Raw genomic sequence first — 25,168 nt, 5'->3', positions numbered from 1 at the left:
CTCTTCACTTGATTATTTGGATTGTTTTGAGATAGTTGTTTATTATATATGCTAAATTCTGTGTCCGTGTCTCATTCACCTCTCATAACCTTTGGCTGCCTTCCCATATGACAGCTTCCAAGGCCCTTCGTCAGGCAGAGGAGCATGCAAAGGCAGAAGCCACAGGAACACAGCAGACACATCCACACTCCCTCAACTCCCTTCAGCATCAGTTTCCTCCTCTCATGCCCAACAACAAGCAGCAGCAGCCTCAGCCTCCCACCGAGCCCAGCGAGGGGGCTCCAAATTTAGGCAAACAGCCTACCATGTCCTACGCGAGCGCTCTTCGCGCTCCACCTAAGCCCCGGGCAGTTCGGCCTGAACAGGTCAAGAAGAATAGCGACCCCCTCTCCCTCCTACAAGAGCTGAGTATAGGAAGTTCAAATGGTAGCAATGGGTACTATTCCTATTTTAAATGAGTGTCACTTCTCCCACATAAGTGAATAAGTAATAATTTAAAAAAACAAACAAAAAAAAAACAAATAAAAAAGAAAATTATAAAAAAGGTAAAATCATTTCTAAAAACACAAAAATTGTGCAAAGTGCATTTACAAGTTGTTTCTATCAGTAGGTTGGTTTTATGCATTTTGTTTCATTTAAACTTTTTATTTTTAACAGTCATTTTTTCCCTCCTATTTCACATATCTGTGAAGAAAATAAGTATATATAATGAATGCATTACTGGTATATATACATACTCATTATGTATATATGAATATATACTTATATTATCTACACTTGTATATGTACGTAATGCTAAAAAAAAAAAAAAAAAAGCAAAAAACAAACATAAAAAAACAAAAAAAGCTCAAAAACAATGGTGTCTGTTGGTTGACCACTTAGCTCCCGCTTGTATTTTTCCTTATTGAAGTTGTTTTGCGAAATAAGTATGTTTTTATTATTTTTTATTCCTCAGTTTCGAGTGGACATTACTTATTGATTTTCATACTACTGTAGATGTAATGGACATAAGCTAAGTGGTCAACTGACACAGAAACTACATGGAACAGTGTATAGAAGTAGATAAATTTTGCTCTAATATGTACATATAAAGAAAAAATAAAAGACTGAATCGTATGCCACAGACATGTCCTTAAATTCCTGCATCATGCTAGATTTGCAATATGAGTTTTAAAGTTTTGTTTTTCCTGTTTTTAGCTTCTGATCTTTAATTCTTAGACATCCTTACCTGGGAATCATCTTCAGTCATTTTTAGTAGAAAATGTGATTATTTATGGGGGAAAAATTACAAATATCGATTGCATATTTTAGCTTTTACCAGCTTCAACATCAAAGCAGCAACAACTGTTTCATTCCTCCTCTCTTTGCGTTAAAGATCAGAGAACACCATCCTTTTCAGTGATAAGATTATCCTAGACTGCTTTGCTTGTGGCTGACACGCAGTTACATGAATTCTTTGTTGTTGTTGGTTTTATTTTATTTTATTCTTTGTTTAAGACCGTCATTGCATCGTGGACTTACTTTGCAACTCTTGTCCAACAGTATGACATTGTTTCAGTATAATTACTGGAGTGAAATGGTTTGTTTGTTTGTGTTTTGCTATTGGGCAGAGTTCTGTTTTTTTTGTGTTGTTTTGTTTGAAAAGGTTGCAGTACTCTGAAGGCTTGTGTAAGTGAAGAAAGGACAGTGAGGTCAGAGTAGTGTGTCTAACAGGCAAACTGAGAAGATCTAGAATTGCAGTCAGATGTTTTTGAACACACTAAATTATTGGTCTTACGTATGTTGGAACTTAAGAGTAAACACCCTGAAATGTTGTAGGTGTGACAACTTTTTTTTAATATATATATATATATATGCTTCTTTATTTTCTTTATAATAACAATGAATAGAAAATTGCCCAAAGTTGATGATAGACCCGTTATGTTAACCTGATCTCAGATGATTTGCCAGTTTCTTGCCACTTAGTTTTAGGCCAGAATGTCCAAAGGTTTTGAAGTCCTTAGGAATAAATATTACTTACATCTTTTGTTGTTTTGTCGCAAACATTGGTCATTGATCATTTCCAGTCCTGCTCAAAGTCAGCAGCTTTTCCATGAGCTGGGTATTTTGGAAATTCAGAGTATGTAATATCAACCTTTTAAAACTGCTGAATGAAGAGTAACATAGAACTCGCTGTTCAGAAACCTTTGACTGTTTTGCTTGTAGGGTGTGAATATAAAGAATGAATCGGAAATATTGGGTTTGCTCCTCGTGGTTCACAGAACCTTTTTATTCAGATTAGATATATTAACGCTACTGCAGTAGACATGTTTCATTCTCTTTAATCTAACTGAAATTGCTCTGCTCGTGCTTTGCATTTCACTACGACAACATTTTTCTATATTTGTAACACCTTAATAAATTACAGGATGAATCATGCCGCTGAGTTACTCAAAAGGAGTTGACACACAACAGGAAGACACACGTACGTGCACATGAATTTTACTTGAAACCCAGCTGATTTGAGACATGTGGAAATGAAGTATAAAAAGATGCTCGCACACTGTATCTGCCTATTTTATTTAACAAAAAAAAAAAAAAAAAGCGACAAAGCAATAGTGACAACAGTGGTCCAGTGCTCAGTCCTGTCATGTAATTCATGAATTGTTAACACATCACTGCCCCATCTGCAATTTGCTAAAAATAATAAATCGTTCTGCTGTTTCTTGGCTTCCACATGGTAGTTAATCCCTCATAAATCTCTCTAAAGGTCACTTCCTCAGAACCCCACTGCTAATAACTTTGTTTTCAGCAGAGAGCTTCATACACGGTATGGTTTCATTTTTGTCACATTCTAGCTCAAAGGTCCAGATTTTTTGACTTTGCAGAGAACACATACTTGTAAATATGCATTTTCTAGGTATTTACAAACAAGAACTTTGGGAACGCCTCAATTTTGTAGAAGCTGTTCAAAGAAGAGGTATGCCCTTTTTAATTATGCAAATTCACAAAACAAAGAATTCTAGAAATGGACAACAACAACCCGGTTGGTAGTTGCAACATCTTGGAACTTTTTTTTTTTGTTTGTTTGGTTTTTTTTGTTGTTGTTTTGTTTGTTTTTGTTTTTCTCTTAAAGATGGTGTCTGGCTTATTAGGCAGAGGAAACATTGTGTTGCAGCTGTTACAACTTCTTTCACTGTACAATGTGTATTTTTAAGTACATGTTGCTGGATTAGTCCTTCCCTGTTTTCTCACCACTTCCCAAGCTGTACAACAATCAAAATGGATTTGTTTTTAAATGTGAAGTCTTTTTCTTTTCTTGCATGTTGAGATGATCTGGCTGGTTTTTATCCCTGTTTTTACCAGTTTGTATTGATTTATCGATGGAGGAAAAAAAAGAAGAGAAAAAAAAAAGCTTTTTGTTTAACCTACAGAGTCAGATTTTGGTATATTATTTGATGTGTACAATAACTTGTGACATTATCAACAAATCTATTATACTATTTTACTAATGTGTGAATCAAATATGTAATGGTCATGTTAGGTTTTTTTGGTTTAGTTTGTTTTTTTTCTTTCTGCAGTTAGTTGGCAGATGTGAAGCTGAGGTTGCTCCCTCGTGTGTATTAAATTTAAAATACTGTGTTTAGGTGATCTGTTTTCCACACAATAGTCGCTGGCTGGTCTCTGAAGTTGTGCAATACTAATATTTCACCACTTCTATTGATACAGTTTTGGTCTTGAAGCAGAGGAGATCAAGCCTTTTTGTTTGTTTGTTTGTTTGTTTGTTTTTTTTAAAGAAATGCTCATTTCTTCTTTTTTTTCTTTTTCTTTTTTCACAGCTCCCTGTCAGGAGTCTTTCTTTTGAAAGGAGACAATAAAAGCACTGTCTTGTGTGTGTGTGTGGTTAACAGTTTGATTTCACCTTCCAGAAATCACAGTCTGAGGTGTGTATTTAAGTGGGGGGGGACAAAGTGAAACCATCGTGTGTGTGTGTGTGTGTGTGTGTGTGTGTGTGTGTGTGTGTGTGTGTGTGTGTGTGTGTGGCACACTGAATGGGAGCAACCTTTTGCCCAGCCAGCAGAGAGCACTGTGTTCAGCTTTCTATAAGCGCCATCTTTTCCCGTTATCTGTTGGCTCTCCTCTGCAGTGAATCAATGGCTCACCGGTCCTCCCAGCTTCTCAGTCCCATTGGTTCCTTACTCGTGGGTACAAAACAATGGATAGATCTGTTTTGCTCTTCTTCATTTCAGTTGGTGGTGGTTATGATTCAAGGATTTTTGACTGTGTTTTAAAGGTTTATTTTCTTTTGTTTTCTTTTTATTTGTTTCTCTATTAAAGTGTTTTTATTGAAACTGTTTGAGTTCTGTTTCTCTGTCTTCTGAATTGTTGTGTAGTTGTGCCACCTGGGTCCAGATGGACCTTTACTGCATTAAATAACGCGGTCCCAGATAAGTTTTCCACAGCATTTCAAGATTGAATTTTTATTACAAACCTATAAAGCAGTATATAACAAACACACTCAAAATCTAACGCATTCCAAACGTTGTTACTGCATGCCTCATTCAGTGAAAAAAACACTAGAAGTACAGGAGGTTCACGTCAACAGCTGCCTCTATTTTAAACCACTGGATCTTTTTTTTTTGAGTGACAATACAACTTTAAAGTCAAGTCAAAGAAAACTTATTTTAAAAGTAAATAAACAACTGGATTCTTTCCTCCTCCGTGCAAAGATGGATGCAAGGCTGACACAACAATGACAGTGTGGTTCTTCAGATACACCACATGTCAGCACAAAACGGTCTGAAATATGAACTCCTTGGTGCTCGAGTCTGTTTGCACAGAACAGCAGCCATTTCGTGAGTGACTTTGAGAAAAGTAAAAACAAATATTTAAGAGCCTTTCGGTGTGTCACATAACGTCAGCAGCTATATAACCTGACTTCTTTTTATAATGTATTTAAAAAAAAAAAAAAAAAAAGCCCAGTAGAGGAGAAGTTCTGTAAGTGTCTGGCTGCGAACTTCATGCTTCTTGTTCTCTTTTATATGGTGTTGCGCAATACAGGCTACACAGAAAAGGTTTATTCTAATAATGTCCTGTACATTTTTGCTTTTTAAACCCAGGTGACCTAATTTAGTTCAAATCCCCCACCAAATAGAATGGTCACTGACCAACTTTCACTCCTTAATGTGGACTGTTACGCTGTTACAACTGAATTATAAACTGCAAGTAAACATCAGCTAAAGTCCGTGCTCATAATCTGAAAATATAGTGCAGCTCCATCACTCTATTAGTTTGCCACTTGCATATTGTGTGATTGCACAGCGTGACATCATTTACAACCGAAATTAAATTCAATTGGCGCTCATCTCTCTGAAACTCTGCATGTAAGGTTACAATTCAGTAAAAGACCATGAATCTGTGGCTTTTTTTTCTGTTATCTATGCTAACAGCGTGTATAGATGCAAATGGACATTCGCCACATGGGTCAAACGGGTCATAACAACACATGAAAATGAACAGAGGCATGTTTTGTATCAGTTTGGCATGGAAGCTGTCAAGGCCTTGTATGTGCACCTGCTAGAACTGAACCTTTTCCAACATGACTGGTGCTGAAGACTTTGGGTGTTTAGCATTCCGCTTGCTACAGACACATACACCCAGACTCTGAGCAAGTAGTTTGCTCAAAGCTTTCCTTTACTCAGGAAGTTCTGGACTTAATGTGCAATTATTTAACTTTAAATGATGTTTTTTTTTCTTCTTTTATTTATCATTAGAGATTTACTGTTTAAGCTATAGGCTAAAAAATGACTTAATTGACAGTATAAGAGGGCTTCTTGGAGTGATGCCATAAAAAATACAGAAGCACATTGGCTATGTACACGATATCATACATAATGCAGTACATAAAATCACCTGACCTGGATGTCAGGCCATTAATGCTCAAAATGTTTGTCTTTTTAACTAAGGAGTGACACATGGGGGAACTAGTAAGACCAAGGTCATAATACAATACCTTTTCACCAGTAAAAACATGCCAGCACTAAATCATGAGTTGGAGGGGGAAAGGAATATCTTAAAAAATACTACTAAATCCCATGTGGGAAATGTCAGCTCTTAGTGACGAGTAGAGCAGGTTTTAAGCAACTGTGGCCTACAACACAAAATTGCAGGCATTACAAAGGGCCGCTCTTTACACTGTGGTTTCTTCTCTGATGACAAGCTGATGTCGTTGAATCTAACATCTGTATTCAAAATAAAAGACAACTCATTCTTTTCCTGCATTTGTCCGTATGTCTTGCTATCACTCAACTTGTTCCGGTTCGGCGTCCATGCAGGTTTCCCATGGATTCCTGGGCATCTGAGGCATGGAGAGGAACAAGAGTGCAATGCCACAGAGAAAGAGGAGGACAAAGCCAGTGCAGGCACAAGCAAAGGACCAGCTGTAGTAGTATTCGATCCAAATTGTCTCCTCGCTCTCGATCATGCGCTTCACTGACTGACGCATCACCTCCAGTGAGATGAATGCACAGAGACCTGAGAAAGAGAGTGATTAAACATTAGACACGGCTTATAGTAACACCTGTGGCACCCGCAGATTCCCATGCTCACCAAATATGAAACACACACTGAACATAAAAGCAAAACGACTGTGAAACAGAAACTGAACACACCTGCAAATGCAAAAAACATGCCAGCAGGTTTAAGGAGGTAGTCTCTTTTTTTGCCTGTACCAGTACATGAGCCCAGCACACAAAGAGAGCCAAGGATCATGAAGGCCAGACTGAAGATGGAGATGGCTGCAGCTGAGATGTTGTACTCTGGAAAGACAAAAAAATGTCAGTCAATTTTACAGTCATGTTGTAAAATTTCCTGGATCTGCCACTGGCGGATTAGTGCATGTGGAAATGGACAAAAAGCATCTGTGAAAGTCTCATTAATGCTGAATGACAAAGACATGACCTGACAGGCAAAAAATGTAGATACTTTAATACTGAAGTGTTTTTTTCTTCTACTTGTAGGCAACAGAGCTCCAAATCTGCTGTGACAAATTATTATTAACCTGTCATCCATGCCTTCGCCTCTTCAGGTTTTCTCGCTTTTCTTGTCTCTCTGTTGTCCATGAAGGTTTTTGGGCTCCAGCAGAAGACAATAATGCTTTTTAAAGAAACGAACTATATACTTTCATTTCTATTTATAATTATAAAGCAACTAGAAAGTTAAACTTTACTCAAAAATTAAATAAACATTTTTTTTAATTAAAAGACAAAATAATCTTTTTTTTTTCGAAACTTTGCTTACTTTTACATCTAAAGTCTTTTAGTTTTAGTTGGTTTAGTTTAGTTAGGTTTAGTGTACGATATCACGAGATTATCGTACACTAATTTTGAAGTTGACTGTGTAAAAATCTGTCTCGTTTTTTCTGCTGAAATTTTCTCCACGGGTTTACAAAGGGTTTTTCTTGACATCAAATGCGAAATGTGCCCATACGTGTACTCTTGTCGCATTTTGTAGCATTCTCATGAGAAGCAGAGAGTGTGGGTGCTTCCCACCTTGTTTGTTGGCAACAGATCAAACATTGCATGTCTAACCTCTCTGCACAAGGTGATTATTTCTGATTGGATCGCTTCCAAACTTGTCCCGCCTCTCTACATACCTTATTCCTCATGTAACCAGAATATTTCCGTCTCGTTTTTATTCGTCTTATAAGTCTGAGCCCATTTCATCATATTTTTTTGTCCTTGTGGGTTGTTTTTTATTTAGTTATCGTCTCGTTTTCGTCAAAAAAAGACTTTTGTGAATGAAAACTATGGTGAAATTACTTAGCCAACGAAATTAACACTTTAGTAGCTGAAAGTATTGTTATTTTGTGGTATTTGGTACTCTGGTTAGTTTTTAGGAGTAGCAGGGCAGATTTAAAGTACACTATTGTGCCCAGGGTCATGATAACAGGGTGATATTATTGTATGGTGATGCTGTGTAACTCACCATTTGTACACTAATAGAAGTCTATGCAAAATAGGCTATGTCAGGTTTTGGCTATCTGGGCCTGTGACTAGACTAACAACCTGGGGTGGATGGATGAATGAATGCTTTGGGTCTTTAGATTAGTTCCCCAAAGAAAAACACCTGCTAACTTCTCCATTGCTTTTATTATAAATACAAGGTCTTTGAAATTGGGTGCACTAATATAAATGGATTCTGGTCTTTCATTTAGAGTGTACAACAGCAGCTGGCTAGGTTTCTGAGCAGACAGGTAGATAGGAACCCAGGCCTTTGATCTGTAGCCTGTTTGCCTGTGAACCATACCCTAGGGAGAGAAAGGCACCCCTTTGGGGGGGAAAAGCCTTCATCTTCTACTGGCAGGGGAGGATGGGCTGCACCCTGAACAGCTCTCTAACATAAACCATGTGTGTTAGAGGTTGGTGTCTAACTCAAGTCTGCAAAACCATGGATTCTCACATAGCGTGAGCAACATAGACATCAAAAAGCTTTCTGCATTTTATTCATACAGCACTTGCTTCACTGCACTGCTCAGAAATTTTTCAGCCTGCAGAAACATGAACTTCTCATGTGCTAAATTTAACCCTCCAACACAGAAAGGGGCAGTATTATGAGGAACTGGTCAAGCCACGTTCAAATTCACAGTGTTGCTAATGTATTAATCTCTTTGGCAAGGTTCCTTTCTTTTAATGTGTACTGGAATAGGATTTATTTTTATTTTTTGCTATTGAGCGTACACTTTATGTCACTCTCCAAATTTAGCAGATTAGGTATGAGTACATATTAATACATACAGTATCGGATGCATCAATATAACCACCCTGCTGAAAGAGACAGTTTAGAAAGAAACTCCAATTGTCTGAGCCCATTAACCTGATCATCTCTTTTACTCTCAACTTTTCAAATTTTCACTTCATTTACATTTTTACTGGGAGCATCCCTACATGCCCTAAAGTAGCTCACTGACCACATGTGTATGTTCAGACCACTAACGGCCTCTGCATGGGAGGGCTGATGTACAAGGAGGAGAAAACATACACAGCTGAACAAATGTATGTACAAGATATATTTTGCTAAAGCACAAAATTTCGGGACTTATGATCCACAGCTTCTGACCATCAGGGGAAACAACAAGAACTTGAAAAACTACTGAGGCAGACTATTGCATGTTATACAGAGAAATTGAAAATAGATATTGGTCAGCTGGAGAAAGAAAGAAAGAAAAAAAGAAACAAGTCAGATTTCAGATAGGATTTCTCCCGTGAGATGTTCTGACATTGATAGACGGTCGAGTCTGCCTGCTGTGACACTGCCGACTGTGCTGTGGTCAGATGTGAAACATAACTGAAAACTTGAACCCACACAGAGAAAAGCAGCAGCAAGTGAGATCATTTGGAAAATCACGAAGCAACTGCTACATTTCGACTCGTCTGATGTTCACTTCACACAGAGGAAGGAACATGAATTCAGAGATGAAAGCAACTTATTATTTCAGTGTTTTAAGACAGAATAGGCCGAAGCAATTGCCAAAGGGAGTGAAAACAAACAAACAAACAAACATACCTTTTTGTGTTTTATATTCAAATATCTCAGCATCCTGTCCTGGAGTGAAGTGCCTGAAGTAAGTGCAATTTTCGTCTGTGAAAAGAAAAAAAACAAAGCAAAACCATATTTAGTTTAATTTTCTCTTCAAATCTGCACAGAATATTTGTACTCTGCTTTGTACCAGCACATTACGATAAAACCACAACAATAAAATACAGATATTACATCCACATGTTAAAGGTAAGTTTAAAATTGATTATTTTTAGTGCTTTTGGAGTTCTAATGCCCTTATTGGGAAACTTTTGATTTTACAGATTTTTAAAAAGTTGGCCTCGTCTTGCAAAATTTTATTACAATAAACTTAAATGTCTTCATATGTAAATAAAAGCTCTACTGATAAAAGGCGAGAGACGCATCAAGAGGGTTGTGAAGCACAGACATGATTAGTTAATTCAGTTGGGACTCTGATGGGAGCCTTCAATTGCACACAGCTATGATGAGTCAGTGTGGTATTCAATATGTTGCTATGTATGACCAAAAACCTTCCCGGACTTGAATCTAGATGCTCAGTTTTGACCATATAATCTGCCAGCAAATACACCAAATTGTCATAAAAGTGCTTTTACCTTGTGTTTGCTTGTCATTGACTGGGTTGTTTGGTTGTTTTTAAATTCCTCTCAGATCAAGGTCATATTTGTCAATGCCTAATTTATGTTTTATGATTCATTTTTATTTGACAAAATTTCTGTTTCTAATAAGACAGTTTGTTTTTCTTCTTTCTCAGGTTTGCTCCACATTTGTTCGCCCCATTAGCTGCATTCACCTTTTGTCACACGCCTTTGGAATATGGTACTTGTATTAAACACTTCACATGGTCTCAGCTATAGCTTCCATTTTTTGTCCAAAAGGGATTTTACATCCCAAGATAATGTTACAATTAAAAGTGGCTTCCCTGCAGAACTTTCTCCTTTGTGTGGTTTGACTCTGGTTGCAGACATCGAGTTCAGTTTCTGTCATGCAGACAAGGTGTTATGCCTTAGGGATTTGCAGATATAAAGCCAGGCGTTATGCATTATGTGATCACATAGTTGTTTGAAAGAAAAAGAAGTCTTTGATGCTGTGCCAGGTAGAAATGTTATCCCTTTTAGAAACAGGCTTGGTGTACATACAAAACTTGATTACATTTGATGATCTACCACATTTTGGCCAATGGGATATTTGGCCAAAACATCGGGAAATACGATCATTCAAATAATTTAAAACATTTGAATGATCATATTTGCTCAAATAGTGAGAAGATTTATGCATGCAGCACCAGATCATCAGTTCTCTCATGCACAGTCAGGTGCATGTCCATGATCTCGACGGTATGAGGGCTTAACACACAGGCACATTCCTTATCCCAGTTTCCACACGCGCTCATCATGGGAAGTGAAATGCTTTCATGTGAAAATATGAAGTACTGCATGGTATGATTTTATGGTAAGAGCTTGATAGCTTTGACATTCTTCTATTTCTCAAGAAACTGAGTTAAATGGGATGTCAGGTGCCCCTAAAAGGAAATAACAGGGTAATTTGGTGTAACAGGCGCAAATAGTATTTATGAATCATATTTTTCCAAGTCAAGTCAACAGTGCAATGTTCACACAAAGCTCCTTTGAAATGGCAAGCTTTTAAAGCCATGTGTCATACTGTGTGGGCCTACATGCAAAAAATAAATACATAAAAACCTTTTTTATGAATGAGGACAGGGACTGGCCATCAAAGAAAGGAAGAAAAAAAAACCAGTGGTTGTTACTAAGCAACAAGCGCTGCTGTTTTTCACTGGAGAATGTGATAGAGGTTTGTCACCTACATGTATTTATTGAGTCAAACCTTGCATTCAAAACAGATGCTGGCCTTTGAAACCCCCCCCCCCCCCCCCCCCACACACACACACACACACACACGCACGCATATGCCTAAATACATAATGCTGATCAATGTCAGTCATCCACCAAAACATAATAATAAAAAAATAAAAACACATGGTCTCGATGTTCGAAAGTGTTTCATGATTATGTTCATTAAGCTTAAGCTTAGCAGGTTTATTCCCACATGTGACTGTGTGTGCTGCCCAATTAAACTTACCTCAGAGTGCATGTTTTTATAGAAATGTGAGGAAGAACTGTTGGATAAAAACGTATATGTTATCATCTGTGGAAGCATGCTACAACAAACCCAGAGACACACACACACTAATCCAATTTTGGGTTACTGTTAGTCCTCGTCCTGCCAGGCTGTTTTGACGAGCTCTATAAAGCCTCCCTTTTTCCAAATAGGGCTGTCCGCCATCTTTCGACTGACAAGGCCAGGATGCAGGATTAGCAGCGTCTCTGCACATTGTCATGTCAGAGCAGCGTCTTTCCTCGCATTGATTTGTGGTGTCAGTTCATTTTTGGCTACATTTGGCTGTCAAAGCCTTCCTCATTCTTTGCTTTATCAGCTATGACAAGTGGAGTGTTGTTGCAGGGTCAAGAAAAATGTACATGTCAACAAAATTACTTTCAGTAAAGGTCGATCAGTGGCTTCTTTCAAACTTTTGTTACTACTTTGCTGCTTTTGCATGGAAATGTGTCCTAAAGATGAAAGGTGCACTTTTCCCTTCTCTGTAATACTCTGCTAATCTAAGCACCCTCTTTGCAAATGCATAAAACTTTGATCCCACTACAAACCTCAAATACCACATGGATGCATGCCTATTTAGGTCAGAAAGGCATCACTAGCACCCTTTCCCCATATACAATGCCCATCCCTTGGTTGCTATGTTGCATGCCTATATAGATAAGATAAGATAAGATAAGATAAGATAAGATAAGATAAGATAAGATAAGATAAGATAAGATAAGATAGAACTTTATTAATCCCTCGGGTGGGTTCCTCTGGGAAATTCGACTTCCAAAAAGCACAGCAACGACCGAAGTTACAGTTACAGAATTGTTATAAAAAAAAAAAACACCCAGCACGCCCCTGCGGGCGGTTTATCCTTCAAGCTCGGGTCCTCTACCAGAGGCCTGGGAGCTTGAGGGTCCTGCGCAGTATCTTAGCTGTTCCCAGGACTGCGCTCTTCTGGACAGAGATCTCCGATGTTATTCCCGGGATCTGCTGGAGCCACTCGCCTAGCTTGGGAGTCACCGCACCTAGTGCTCCGATTACCACGGGGACCACCGTTACCTTCACCCTCCACATCCTCTCGAGCTCTTCTCTGAGCCCTTGGTATTTCTCCAGCTTCTCGTGTTCCTTCTTCCTGATATTGCTGTCATTCGGAACCGCTACATCGATCACTACGGCCGTCTTCTTCTGTTTGTCTACCACCACTATGTCCGGTTGGTTAGCCACCACCATTTTGTCCGTCTGTATCTGGGAGTCCCACAGGATCTTAGCTCGGTCATTCTCCACCACCCTTGGGGGCATCTCCCATTTTGACCTCGGGACTTCCAGGTTATACTCAGCACAGATGTTCCTGTACACTATGCCGGCCACTTGGTTATGGCGTTCCATGTATGCCTTGCCTGCTAGCATCTTGCACCCTATATATATATATATATATATATATATATATATATATATATATATATATATATATATATATATATATATATATATACACACACACACACACACATATATATAAATACAGAGACAAATATAAATAAAATATACAAAGGGGATAAATAGAATAAATAGGAATAAAAAATAAAAATACAAGTGAATTGCACATTTCAAGTATTGAGTCTATTGCACTGTTGACTATTTACAAAAGTATTGCACAAGGTATTGTACAGTGAGGTGAAGAGGCACTACAGCTTAGTTGTTCCCCCCTCCTTTGTCCTCCTGTTTCCCCTCCCTCTCCCCTCCAGAGAGGAGTTAAACAGTCTGATGGCGTGTGGGACAAAGGAGTTTTTAAGTCTGTTAGTTCTTGTCTTTGGGAGAAGCAACCTGTCACTGAACAGACTCTTCTGGTTGTTTATGGCCGTGTGCAGAGGATGCCCAGCATTGTTCATAATGTCCATCAGTTTCTTTAATGTCCTTTTCTCTGCCACTGTCACCAGAGTGTCCAGCTTCATGCCGACCACAGAGCTAGCCCTCCTGATCAGTTTCTCCAGCCTGGATGAGTCCTTCTTTGCTGTGCTGCTCCCCCAGCACACCACAGCATAGAAAAGTACTCCAGCAACCACCGACTGGTAAAACATCCCATCCTCGGGGAGTGTGAAGTAATTTGAGTGGTGGGCTGCACGGAGATGCGTAGCTGCAGGAAGGTCTTGAGGGAACAGGCCGGTGGGAGAGCAGGCCTTAGAGCTATGCCTGACTCTTTCAGGCGGCCCCGTCACTCAGAGGACTTGGCTTGAACACTTGACCCTCACGCGGCACAGCTGAGTATTTACGTGGCCTATATTTATACCTACAGCGGGTGTTTGCTGAGCAATTTACACAGTAATATATATATATTTTTTAAATCTCATGTTTTTGGGAACAGTTTTAAAATTGCTTACGCTTTTGGCCAATAAAATGCCGTCACATAATTGTTGTTTTCAATACTATTGAAAATTAAACATAGGGTGAAAAACTTGGAAGCGGCTTGCCAGAACATCTGATGTTGCACATTAAGACTTAACAGCTCCGATACTCAAAAGACATATGCAGTTAAATATAAAGCAGGATAATGCCAACAACTAAAATATTCATTAGGTTAATTTGTTACTTTTTTCTCAAAGCTGGTACAACATGTAAATCTTTATTGTACACTTAACTTGATTTTATATCACAGTCTGTGCTTTATCAACAGCTGATATAAATAACAAGTCAACCCATATTTTCCAGTTGAGTCTCTCTCAGCGAACACCATCTCACACGCTGTTCAAGTCCTGTGTTGGATCAGAGTTTGACACCTCTCTGAGGACAAGTGGTTATGATAAACAATATTGTTCCTGTCCAAATACAGTGGGCCTGGGGAAGCCCCTGGAAACACGGGACTTCTGCCTGTTTTTATTTACTTCTTCTAAAGCTATTTGCCAAGTGAAACGGATCTGTTTCATTTCAATGACTGTAATATATTGCATTGTCCAAAAATATTCCAGATCACTGCTTTCACTGTGTAGTTGTTTAAAAGTCAAAAACTGCACATGAAGAACCCAACCCAAAAACATTTGTCTCTTGGAGTTGCTGTCTTAAGAATTCCCTGTGTGCCTGGGCGGGTCACACTTATTTGGAATATTCAGCACATGCCTGCAGCAACAAGCCCCCCTCAGGCATCTCACTTGCTCCTGAGACGGCCCTGCAGTGCAGACAGTGTCTGGGATTCCTAAAAGTTGCAGGCTGCCACAATCAGGTTCTATTTGTAAGTAGTATAAATTTGGTATGATGTCTGGGCACGCTTCCAAAATCTCATATAACTTGGGCTCAGATAACACAGTCAGAGTTTTTCAGATAATGTTCAATTACCCATTTGCCCCCAACAGTAGCGTAACTCTCACTCCAGATCATTGGCACCACGAGTCTTTGCTTGCCAACAACGGCTCAGCACTTCTTTTTAAATTTTATTACAGTCTGCATTTTATTCAGGCACCTTTAACAGCACGATGTACCACATCATGTTTATTTGGAGACAAGACATGCACACCAAGGTGAGCCCTTTGTAGGGCATGAAAATGCATCACCTATAAACTGTGGTGGGCAAAGTATTTAGACCATTCAGTTAAGTAAAAGTATTAATACCAGTGTAAAGTGACATGTTGAGTAGGCTGGTGTAAGCATACACCACTGCAAACACAATCCAGAAGCAGACCAGCCTCCATTTGATGTCTCCGTGTTATATTAAATGTACCGACATTTCTATTTCTATTTGATGCACAAGCAGCATTTAAATTGGATCATTTTGTGCTGTTTTCACCTTACCTGCCTTGTACAGACTGAAAGATCCTTAATATGTTAAAAAAAAGATGAATGGGTTTTTGAAATGAACATGGCCAAATTAAAAACTTTAATTTCCCCGTGGCTGTGGCGGTGGTAATATTAGACTGTGTGAAATCTATCTCAAAAGTGTCCTCAAGTAAGATGTTTGAGGAAAGGCTTTTCATCACTTTTCATGGAGGCTGCTCTATCCAGTTTCTCTGTATTTCAGGGAGCTCTGATGCAGTGTCCATATCCATATTGGTATTATTATCAGCTGTCTGCAGGTTCTGTGGCAGCTGACTTTACTAATAAGATTATCTGTCAGAAAAGAGGAGCCAACCATCAGGGTTAGTCTCCAGTCTCTTGAGACTCTTATGCTTAGATTTCTCTGGCTGATGTCACATCTATCTACTGTTATCTCATGTCAACACTTTGCATCTATGGTTGGTCATAGTGGTCGGTCATTCTGGGTGCTGTTTATTCCAAGACCACCAAGATAGTTTAAACACAGGCTAAATGCTTCGACTAATATTTATATTACACTACCGGCTACTTCTTTAAAACACATTTCAAAGATGTTTCAGAAGTCTAATCAAACAGGCCCTGAAATGCTGTCGGCACATAACAATATGTATCCACGGGAAAAACAAAAAAAAAGAAAAAACAAGCTGAATGCATGAAAGGACTAAAACATGAGGAATACAACAGGATGTGTTTGTGTTGCAAAGGATCTCTATTCTTAGTAGCTTCATACCTTAAAGTAGCATCTTACTCGCATGCAATATTTTTCCAAAAAAGACTGAACCTTTGGAGAGATAGCACAGCCACAGAGACTGAAAACTAAAAACTGGCTCTCAGGTTCACTTTCATGCTCCAGTTGCAAGAAGTTTTCTCTCAGATTTTCTCTTACCTCCAGGCAGGCTGATGGGTCCGCAGCCGTGCCCTTCGTCGTAGTGTTCTGAGCTGATGTAGATGTACTTCTTGCACAGCCTCCACAGGCCGAAGTGGGCCGCCTCACAGGTCTCATTGAGTTTCTCCACCTTTGGGCTAAGAACTGCCCAGTGGTCCGTTACCACTGCCGTGAGCATGCATGCCATGCCCACCAGCAACACAAAGATGGCAATCTTAATCTTTGTACGCTTGTGCATGTTCGCAGGTGGTGAGATTTCTGTTCAGTGAATATTTTTCCCCTGATAAAATAGGAAACCTTAATAAAACTGGATGCTCTGCAATGTAGACACACTGGTCTGTGTCCTTAGGGCTTCTTTCCTCAGTGACTGCAGCACAAAAATCTCTTCTCCTTTTCTCTCACCACCCAAGACTAGTATCTTCTCTCCTCCAGTCACAAATCTGTGCTTCTGGTTGGAAAGGAAAGGGGCCAGGCGGCTCTGTCCTACTTTCAAGTCTCCTTTCCCCTACTCACTGTGAGGTGCTGCACAACTCAGGGGCTGCAAGTTTAGATAAACAGCTGTTGAGGTAGATCAGGGAAGTTGATGACCAAAGTGTCTACCATGGTGGGTAATGGGCGTAGAGGGGGTTGCAGCATGTGCTGGTCAGTGTTTTTCAGGGGCGGGGGGATGCTATAAATGTGATCGGTGAGTCAAGTTGTCAGGCTGTCTTCTTATCTGGTTACACCGCCAGTGGGCGGAGATGTGTAACGTGGACTAACATTTGTCTCTTGTCTTCACATTCACATAAGAACTATTAAAGTAAACGTCTCAGCCTTGGAAATATAGTTTCCCCTGCTTCTCAGTTTCATTCATCATACTGTTTGTATCTTAACTCTACCTCACCTTAACACTGCGTCTGTGTGGATTTGTCTCTGTAAACTATTTATAAGGAAAAAGTGGAAGTGTTTACAAAGAGCAGCAACTGTGTTTCAGCTGACAAGAAAAGCATTTTCCCCCTGGAACAATAACACGTTTAGTCTTCCTGTCAGGAAGGATACTTAATGTGTCTTATGTACTTCATATAAAATTTGTCATAATTTTTCATTTTCTTTTAATAGCTGAAAATGTACTTATTTTCTATCATTACAGTATTAGCAGCATACCAGATATAAACAAAAAAAACTAAACCAAAAAAAGAAAAGCAAAAAAGAATAGAGACAAGGGACACACTTGAGGAGAAAAAAAAAGACAAAAGGTGTGCTAATCCCGTTGATTCCTCTCTGACTGTAAATCATGTTGGCACGGTTTTTAAGAGTTGGCCCACTTCAAGTCTCTTTAAAAGACTTGTGGCCCACTTTTTCCCTGGCGTGAGCAGAGACACCAGTGAAAGTCAAAAAGTCATCACAGCAGCAGAATAGAATTGTGAGAGATCACTGCAAGCTAGCACACACACACACACAAACACACACACTCCTCGTGCATATGGTACGACAGCTTTTCTCCATGCCCCTGGTACACTGCGCAGAAACACTTTCCCACACACACACACACACACACACACACACACACACACACACACACACACAAATATGAGTGAAGCCTCCAGCTGACAGATCAGTGACCAGCGACACCCTTACATGTTTCCCAAAGACTTTCAGAAAAATGACAATGTCAATAATCTTACTGAAACATTTTGGATCAACTAAAGGCTTTTCAGGGAGTTTTAGGGAATCCTGATTATAATGAATTACATTAGTCCAGCCTAGAAGCAGCAAATGCATTAACTAGTTTTTCAGTGTCACTTTAAGACAGGACGTTTCTAATTTTAGAGGTATTGTGCAAATGGAAGAAAGCCACCCTACATATTTGTTTAATATGTGCATTCAAGGACATCCTGGTGAAAAACAACTCCAAGATTCCTCCCACCATTACAAGGTAATCCCATCCAGAGTAAGAATCTGGTTAGATACCATATTTCTAAGATTTTCAGGACCGAGTACAATAACCTCAGTTTTATCTGAATTAAGAAGCAATTTAGCTTAGAAGAAAGTTAGCGGCCATCTAGGTCTTTATGTCTTTAAGACATTCCTGCAGTTTAACTATTGGTGTGTGTTATCTGGCTTCATAGATAGATAGAGCTGGGTGTCATCAGCATAGCAGTGAAAATGTATACTAGGCCTTCTAATGATACAGCTTAAGAGAAGCAAGTATAATGCAAACAAAACTGGTCCTAGCACAGAACCCTGTAGAGCTCCATAATTAACCTTAGTGTGTAAAGACGACTCTCCATTTCCATTAACAAACATGCATGGGATTAGGTTAATTGGTGATTTAAAAATTCACTGTAGGTGTGAATGTGAACATGAATGGTTGTTTATCTTTATGTGTTAGCCCTGCAGCCCTGCGTCTTGTTCTGTGGCAGCTGTGTTAGGCTTCAGCACACCGCGTGACCCTGAACTGAAAAAACTGAAGAAAATGGATGGATGGATGGATGGATGGATGGATGGATGGATGGATGGATGGATATTTAAAATTTGCTTGTGTAACACGTGTACGTATGTATGTCTGGATGCCTTACCATATAAGGAAACCAGGATGACCGTTTAACCAGTCCAGTCCAGTCTTTCCCACACCTTAATATAGTTTTGATTGATGGCACTGACATAATGACTCTTTATAGAAGAACAACAGCTGACCTCAAAGACATTAGTTGCTTCACCCTTTGACCTGACTGGAACTCAGGGAGCCCACTGGAGTTGTAGGTGTACATCCAATTCCTCAGGGGAACTTTTCTGGCTCTTCAAATATCTTCCAAGGGAAATCATCTCATTTTGTGGACTAATTGGACAGAGCTTGAACCATCAAATCCCACTGATTGTAATCACAGAGGTCACAAGGTGACATTGATTGTGGTTTATTGTGACTGCTTCTCATTTGCAGGGATAAACCCCCGACGTCATGGACAGAGGAGACATTGATCATTTTCAGGAAAAGCTTAAATCACTCTGTGGTCATCTTTGCTCTCATCTGACCAAAATCAGTCACGTTTGTCTTTACAAGTTAGAGATATCTGGATAGAGCCAGTCTATGTTTAGATTTCAATACCAGTGGGATCTTATTTGTGAACACTGTAAATGTGTGAAGCCAAGTGTAAAACCACAAGGAATTCATAATCTGGTGGTGTCGTAATTGAGAAGCACTGTAATGATTCTCAGAGGAAGAGGATCCACGTGCAACAGACAGCTTTTTTATTTCTCTGTTTTGTGCATCTTTTACCGTCCTTCACAAAACCTGGAAATCCTTCTTAAATCACCATCTTGCAGGATGTATCACTTTCTAAAACACATCTGGAGGAGAGAGGAGTGAGGAGAGAGAGAAGGAGGCTCACCAGAGGAGCTGGAATCAAGGATGTAAGGGCATATCTTTTGTAGAAGTGCTTTCCCTGTGACTCAAAGGCGAGACACACAGCTGGAATATAGCAAGCAAAGTACTCTAAAGATAAGTGTTCCTTTGGATTTGGTTGTTTCAGTTGTTTTAGTTAGTTCAGATGATCAAACCTTTCTCCCACCATTTTTGTGATCTCTGTACCGCTATTCATATTTGATTTGCATATTTTTAAAATGAGGGCTTTGAAGGATTGATGCTTCATTTTGCTAAATGCCTGCTACCTCAAATCCTCTCCCTTATGTATTTTGTTCCTCTCCTCACATGTCATTTGTTGGTTTCTCCTGTTGTAGTTCACCTGGTTGGGCTTTTCACTTGGCTTTAAAATAAAGTTCCTGACTATATCTCAATATGAATAGCGACAACAGAAAATAAAAGCCATTCACATTTGAAACAAAATCATGCTTACCTTATTTCTGAGGAGGTTTTCTATATTCTTCATTTCGACCAACCACCAGTCTAAAAAGAAGTGAATGCTTAAACTATTTGATAGGGTAGCTGGTGGCATAATACTAAAAACAACACTGCATAAATGATGATCTCATAATTAAAAGAACAGAGCGTGTAATCATGAGTAAAGGTTAAGATGATTATCAATCATTATTGTATGTGAGAGGGCTATTGTTATAAATTGTAATAATTAGTAATGCCCTCCTTCACCCATTGCAAATTACACTGGCCAAGATTTTGTAAGACCAAAATCTAAGACTCATTTAGTCAGAAACTGCAGTTACCAGATGTCTTTCAGTTTGTATTGAAACCTAGCTGTCTCCTCAACTTGCTGCCAGATTGTTAATCCGCTGATGTGGTTGTGTATACACCAAAGAAAATTCAGCAAGACCAGACTTTCTTTGCTTTAGCTGGCTCAACAAAACCTAAAACCCCAGTGGAAGATAACAATAGCAGTTATTAATTTTCTGTGTTAAGCCTGGATTGCTGCTTTCAGAATCACATATAAATGGATATTTCACTCATCAGTGACTCTTTTTCCACAGAAAATGATCCTCGGGACTACTGCTTACACCAATCAGATACATTATTAAGTAATGATGATAAAATAATTATAACAATATGTAAAAATATAACTCTTCTTTACTGGAAGGGACACAGTTGGGGAGCAGTTAGGGCTGTCCGTTTGTGGTTTACCACTATGGCAACTCTTGGATCAATAAACCATTTATTTTTCTCTCTGCATGCATCAAACCTCATCTTCTTTTGTTAATGAAATCAGGCCTGAAGCTCTATCACTGTCGGCTTCTGCACCAAACTTGAGCTGGACTACCTTGTTACATGTGATATAAGGCATCTGAAACAACCAAGACCCGCTCGACTTGCCATGGAATCAAGAAAGGGTAAGCACACTGAAAGGTTTTGTCACCAGTAATGAACTTAATCCAGCTGAGAAAATGATGTAAAGCAAAGACGCATATATTATATGCATTTTACTTTATTTTCTCTTCTGACATGAGTTTAATAAAACGCACTCTTTATGTGTATGCTTTGCAGTAGCGTACATTATAGATCATTATTTTTATTTTAGTAAAATTCAAAGGCCTCAAATGGGACAACATCAAAGCTGTATTTAGACAACAGATACTTAACTGTGACAATAACGTAAAAGAAAATAGTTGCCACCTCAGCCAGCTTCATTCTCACCTCTGTGATGACTGATGGTCCCTTGGTGCTCTAATTTTAAAGTCAGCACTAAAACTGGTGCCTGAATAACAGTTCCCTTGTGAATAGCTTTCCCACAGAGTCTGACTTAATCAAAAGGTTACTTTGGTATTAGCAACAGCGTTGCATTAATGCTTGCTTATTGTCAGCTGCTTTTCTGCAGACTGTAATATAATTGGATATGTTACGCTACACCATTATGATCTGGTTTTTGATGTGTCATAGCTGCTTAAAGGGGTTAAACTCCAACTGCTGCTGGCTAAATCCGGTCTTAGTGCAGTGACAGATGCCGTCCTAATGGCTGCCCGTGGCTCCTGGATTGACAGTGTGGCACAGGGAGTGAGGAATCGTGCCCCCTGCTAGGAATAATGTCAGCCATTTTAAATTTTCAAAAAGAAATCGGGAGGAACCAGAGAGATGTGATCAAGCAGAGGAAATCATATCTGAGTTTCACATTCGTTCTGTAGCCTCACAACACATTCTGTGCTAATAAACAATAGGAAGATGACATATTACAAAACTAGTCACATCCTATGCTTTGTTAATGGGTTTTCCTTGTGAAGGCCACCTCTGAGTTTGAGTTCCTGTATGTCTGCCTCTACACTTTCCTAACTGTGTCCACCTGTGCCTCGTTTCCAGTGTAGCCTTGTCTTTCCCTTTGCTCTGTCAGATCATCTGCTTCTCTGTTTGTTCCCCCTGTGGGGCCCGATGACAGCTGGGCTATTCTCCAAATGGATGGACGGATGTTCCCTGTGCTCCATGGCCTTTTTAGCTTTATTGCCATTAAATTTTGTTTGCCTAACCTACCTGATCCTGGATTTGTATTTATATCTTCATTTTTAAATTGTATTATTTATTTATTTATTTATTTATTTTGCCTGTCCCATTTGGATCTTTAGGCATCAGAATTGTTGTCTGAAATCCAAGAAAGATGCCAAGCGGATTTACTTTACCAAGTGGATCATCATGGCCTTGCCATATTGGTCCATTTGAGTGACCTTTATTATAATTATGTATTTATTTGATTTGATTTTTGGTTGTTACAGATGAGACTGGAGGATAGGACAGGGAGAAAGGATGAAAGAAAGAGAGGGAGAGAAAGAAAAATAGAGGAGAGAAGAGATGGTGAGAAAGGGGGAAAGAAAAAAAAAGAAAAACAAACAAAAAACCTGGATCACCTGTATGGAGATAAAAAGAAAGAAAGAAGAGAAAACAAACAAAAAGAACAACATAATAAATACAACACCATCACAATAAACTAGCTAACAGTAGATAACAGTAGATACTAAATATTAAATGTTATTGTGCAGTACGCAAGATCGGCAGCACACAATGTGCTTTGAGGTAGCAGCCAAGAAAGGTGTAGTTTGTGTCTGTGAACCTGTGTGGATCAACACGCTTGTATTTAAAAGGTTTCTCCAAGTAACGATCTGCTAGGGAGTGTGGGGAGCCATAGCCCCGTCCCCCAGGGGATGAAGCAGGTATGGAGGAGATCCAGGCCCCAGAGTACGAGGACCCAAGGAGGACCACGGGCAACCGTGCCACCCTCCTGGGAAGAGCTGAGTAGAGCCCCAAACGAGAGGTCACCCAGCAGCCACGGAGCAGAGGCCAGAGGGGGTTGCAGTGACGTGCCCGCGGGCTCTGCCGGCAGCCAGCTGTGTCAGAGAGGACCGAGCCTCAGGCCCAGAGGCAAGAGGCCTGAGGGCACCCCACCCCCCGGAAGGGGCCCAGCCGGGCCACAGGCGCCAGGCCCCGCCAATCGGCCACCAGGATTGAGTTGGTACATACATGAGTGCCCATCCCCAGACTCCCAGGAACCACCAACACACCAACGTCTGAGGGCATCAGCCACCGGCAGGGAGTGTGGTGAGGGGAGGTAGGCCTTCATACCTCGGAGAGCCTGAGATGTTCCCAGAGAGGTGGAGTCTAAGACCGAACCTGACATATAGACACAGACGAACAGGCGCACGCAGACACAAACGTGCATTCCCACCCCCATATACACAAACAAATACTCGGCACTCACCCGACGTGGAGACAGACACAAATAGACACTGTACACACATTCACACTCACCAAACATACTCTATATCCCAGGTCCAGGTACACCTGCCCCCAGAGGGGCAAACCGTACCTAGACCCAGGAGATGATATTTATATCTTCAAGCCAACAACATGGTGTATGAGGCTGACCTTGTAGCAGTACCATGTTACAGCGCACAAAAATGATTTTTCTTTGTGCAGTCCCTTAAGTCAAAGCAATAAATATTGTCGGTTGATTAACTTTATATATCCAGTTTAGATTTGGAATTAGGACAATTATAGCTCACACACTTGTTTACCTGGTAAAATAAAGTGTTGCTGTTGTAAAACCTTTGCTATGGCATTTGTGTGCGTGTTTTTTCATACAAAGATAGATAAAGTATGAGCTGTTGTCCCCTGTGTCCAAAGACAGGACCAGACTTTAAATCCTGAAATCTTATTCTATCCTTCCTGAACAGCAAGATACTACTGCTAACAAGCATGTTGGCTAGTCCTGCGACTGCATGGAGAGGTGACCCTGCCATTTTCCTCTCAATTACTGGAGAAGAATTTGATGGCGCCCAACAGGAAGGGGTGGGGGTAGAGAGAGGGGGGCATAGCTTTTTTATGGATGAAAATATCAGTGGGGGCTCATGGCATTCATAGGGCTTAACAGCTTGGGTGATGGCTGGAGAGAGGGGTGAAAGATGAATTGCTCAAATTCAGGGCTGGGATGGAAACCGGGTCATCAGAGCAGTTCAGCATAATAAAGATACATCACACACAAGCAGGATGGAAAATAAGTCTATTGTAATTCAAGGCATACCCTTGTCCACTTCAGTGACTTGAATGACAACGATAGCGGGGAGAGCAGGGACTTTACAGCGACTATACAGGCTCTCCTCTCATGGATCGGTAGCCTTAAACACACAGTGCAACCACTGTGACACCGATTTCCGAAAACCAACAACCAAATTAAACCGATTCCAGCTTCTGCTAAAAATACCCAACAGGGAAGCAAACCATGACACGGAAGCCTGACAAGCATGATGTACTATACCAAGAATGAGTAATTTGAACTTATACTAGCCCTTCCCACACACACACACACATACAAAACACCCACTTTACTCCAGCTCTTGTTTGGAGACAGGGGGACAAGCTTTTCAAAGTCTGGATGAGCATTTATGAGCCTGTTAGTTCAGTCAAGCATTAAGTTGGCTGATGCCGATTTCCTTTAACACCCTGTGGTTGGCCGCCTGTCTTTCATGCAGCTTCATAGTAGAACATAACAGGCCTATCAGCCCTGCGTCATTACCTACTTCTACGAGGAAAAGCAAAGGCTATGAAAAATAACGGCATGCTGTCTCTTCAGACTGAGTCTCAGCTCATATTTTGCATTAAACCAAATGTGAAGACAGCTGAAAGTTGAGTTTTAGAATTTGTCTCCCTGGTGGATGAGCTTGACAAATTTGCATGGGGGTGGCCATGCTTACTAAGTTAATTATATCCCGTTGACACACACACACATACAAAATGTGCTCATATATAGTAGTCAAATTATCCCATAAGGAAGTCACAATTTAAATGGGAGATTGCAGTGTTAAAAACTCTCCATATATTTGTGTTAGCTAATGTTACCATCTAATGCTAGCAAGCTTGTTTAGCAAGCTGTATTCATG

The 25,168-nt window shown here is 39.9% G+C and overlaps 2 protein-coding genes across 3 annotated transcripts in view; one reads left to right on the top strand and one right to left on the bottom strand.

Moving 5' to 3' along the window:
* Positions 1 to 4,336, top strand: part of helz (helicase with zinc finger) — a 50,958-nt gene extending 46,622 nt beyond the window's left edge. For both annotated transcript variants that reach the window (XM_085277357.1, XM_085277358.1), the window contains exon 33: positions 115 to 4,336. In XM_085277357.1, the coding sequence (XP_085133483.1) occupies positions 115 to 458 (344 nt within the window). In that variant the 3' untranslated portion in view covers positions 459 to 4,336. The remainder of the gene's footprint in view (positions 1 to 114) is intronic.
* Positions 4,330 to 16,978, bottom strand: LOC146572901 (voltage-dependent calcium channel gamma-1 subunit-like). Its single transcript, XM_085277359.1, has 4 exons — positions 16,367 to 16,978; positions 9,544 to 9,618; positions 6,651 to 6,797; positions 4,330 to 6,513 (listed from the first exon to the last, which is right to left on the bottom strand). The coding sequence occupies exons 1-4, from the start codon at positions 16,602 to 16,604 to the stop codon at positions 6,281 to 6,283; spliced, it is 693 nt and encodes a 230-aa protein (XP_085133485.1). The 5' UTR covers positions 16,605 to 16,978; the 3' UTR covers positions 4,330 to 6,280.
* Between the last annotated feature and the right edge of the window lie 8,190 nt (positions 16,979 to 25,168).

Source organism: Mchenga conophoros, linkage group LG6 (assembly GCF_057382185.1).
Source record: "Mchenga conophoros isolate Kocher_MC1m ecotype Shallow Benthic linkage group LG6, M_conophoros_male_GT1.1, whole genome shotgun sequence".
NCBI classification, from domain to species: domain Eukaryota; kingdom Metazoa; phylum Chordata; class Actinopteri; order Cichliformes; family Cichlidae; genus Mchenga; species Mchenga conophoros.
Note: the sequence above shows the minus strand (reverse complement) of the source record. Positions and strands in the feature narration are given on the sequence as shown.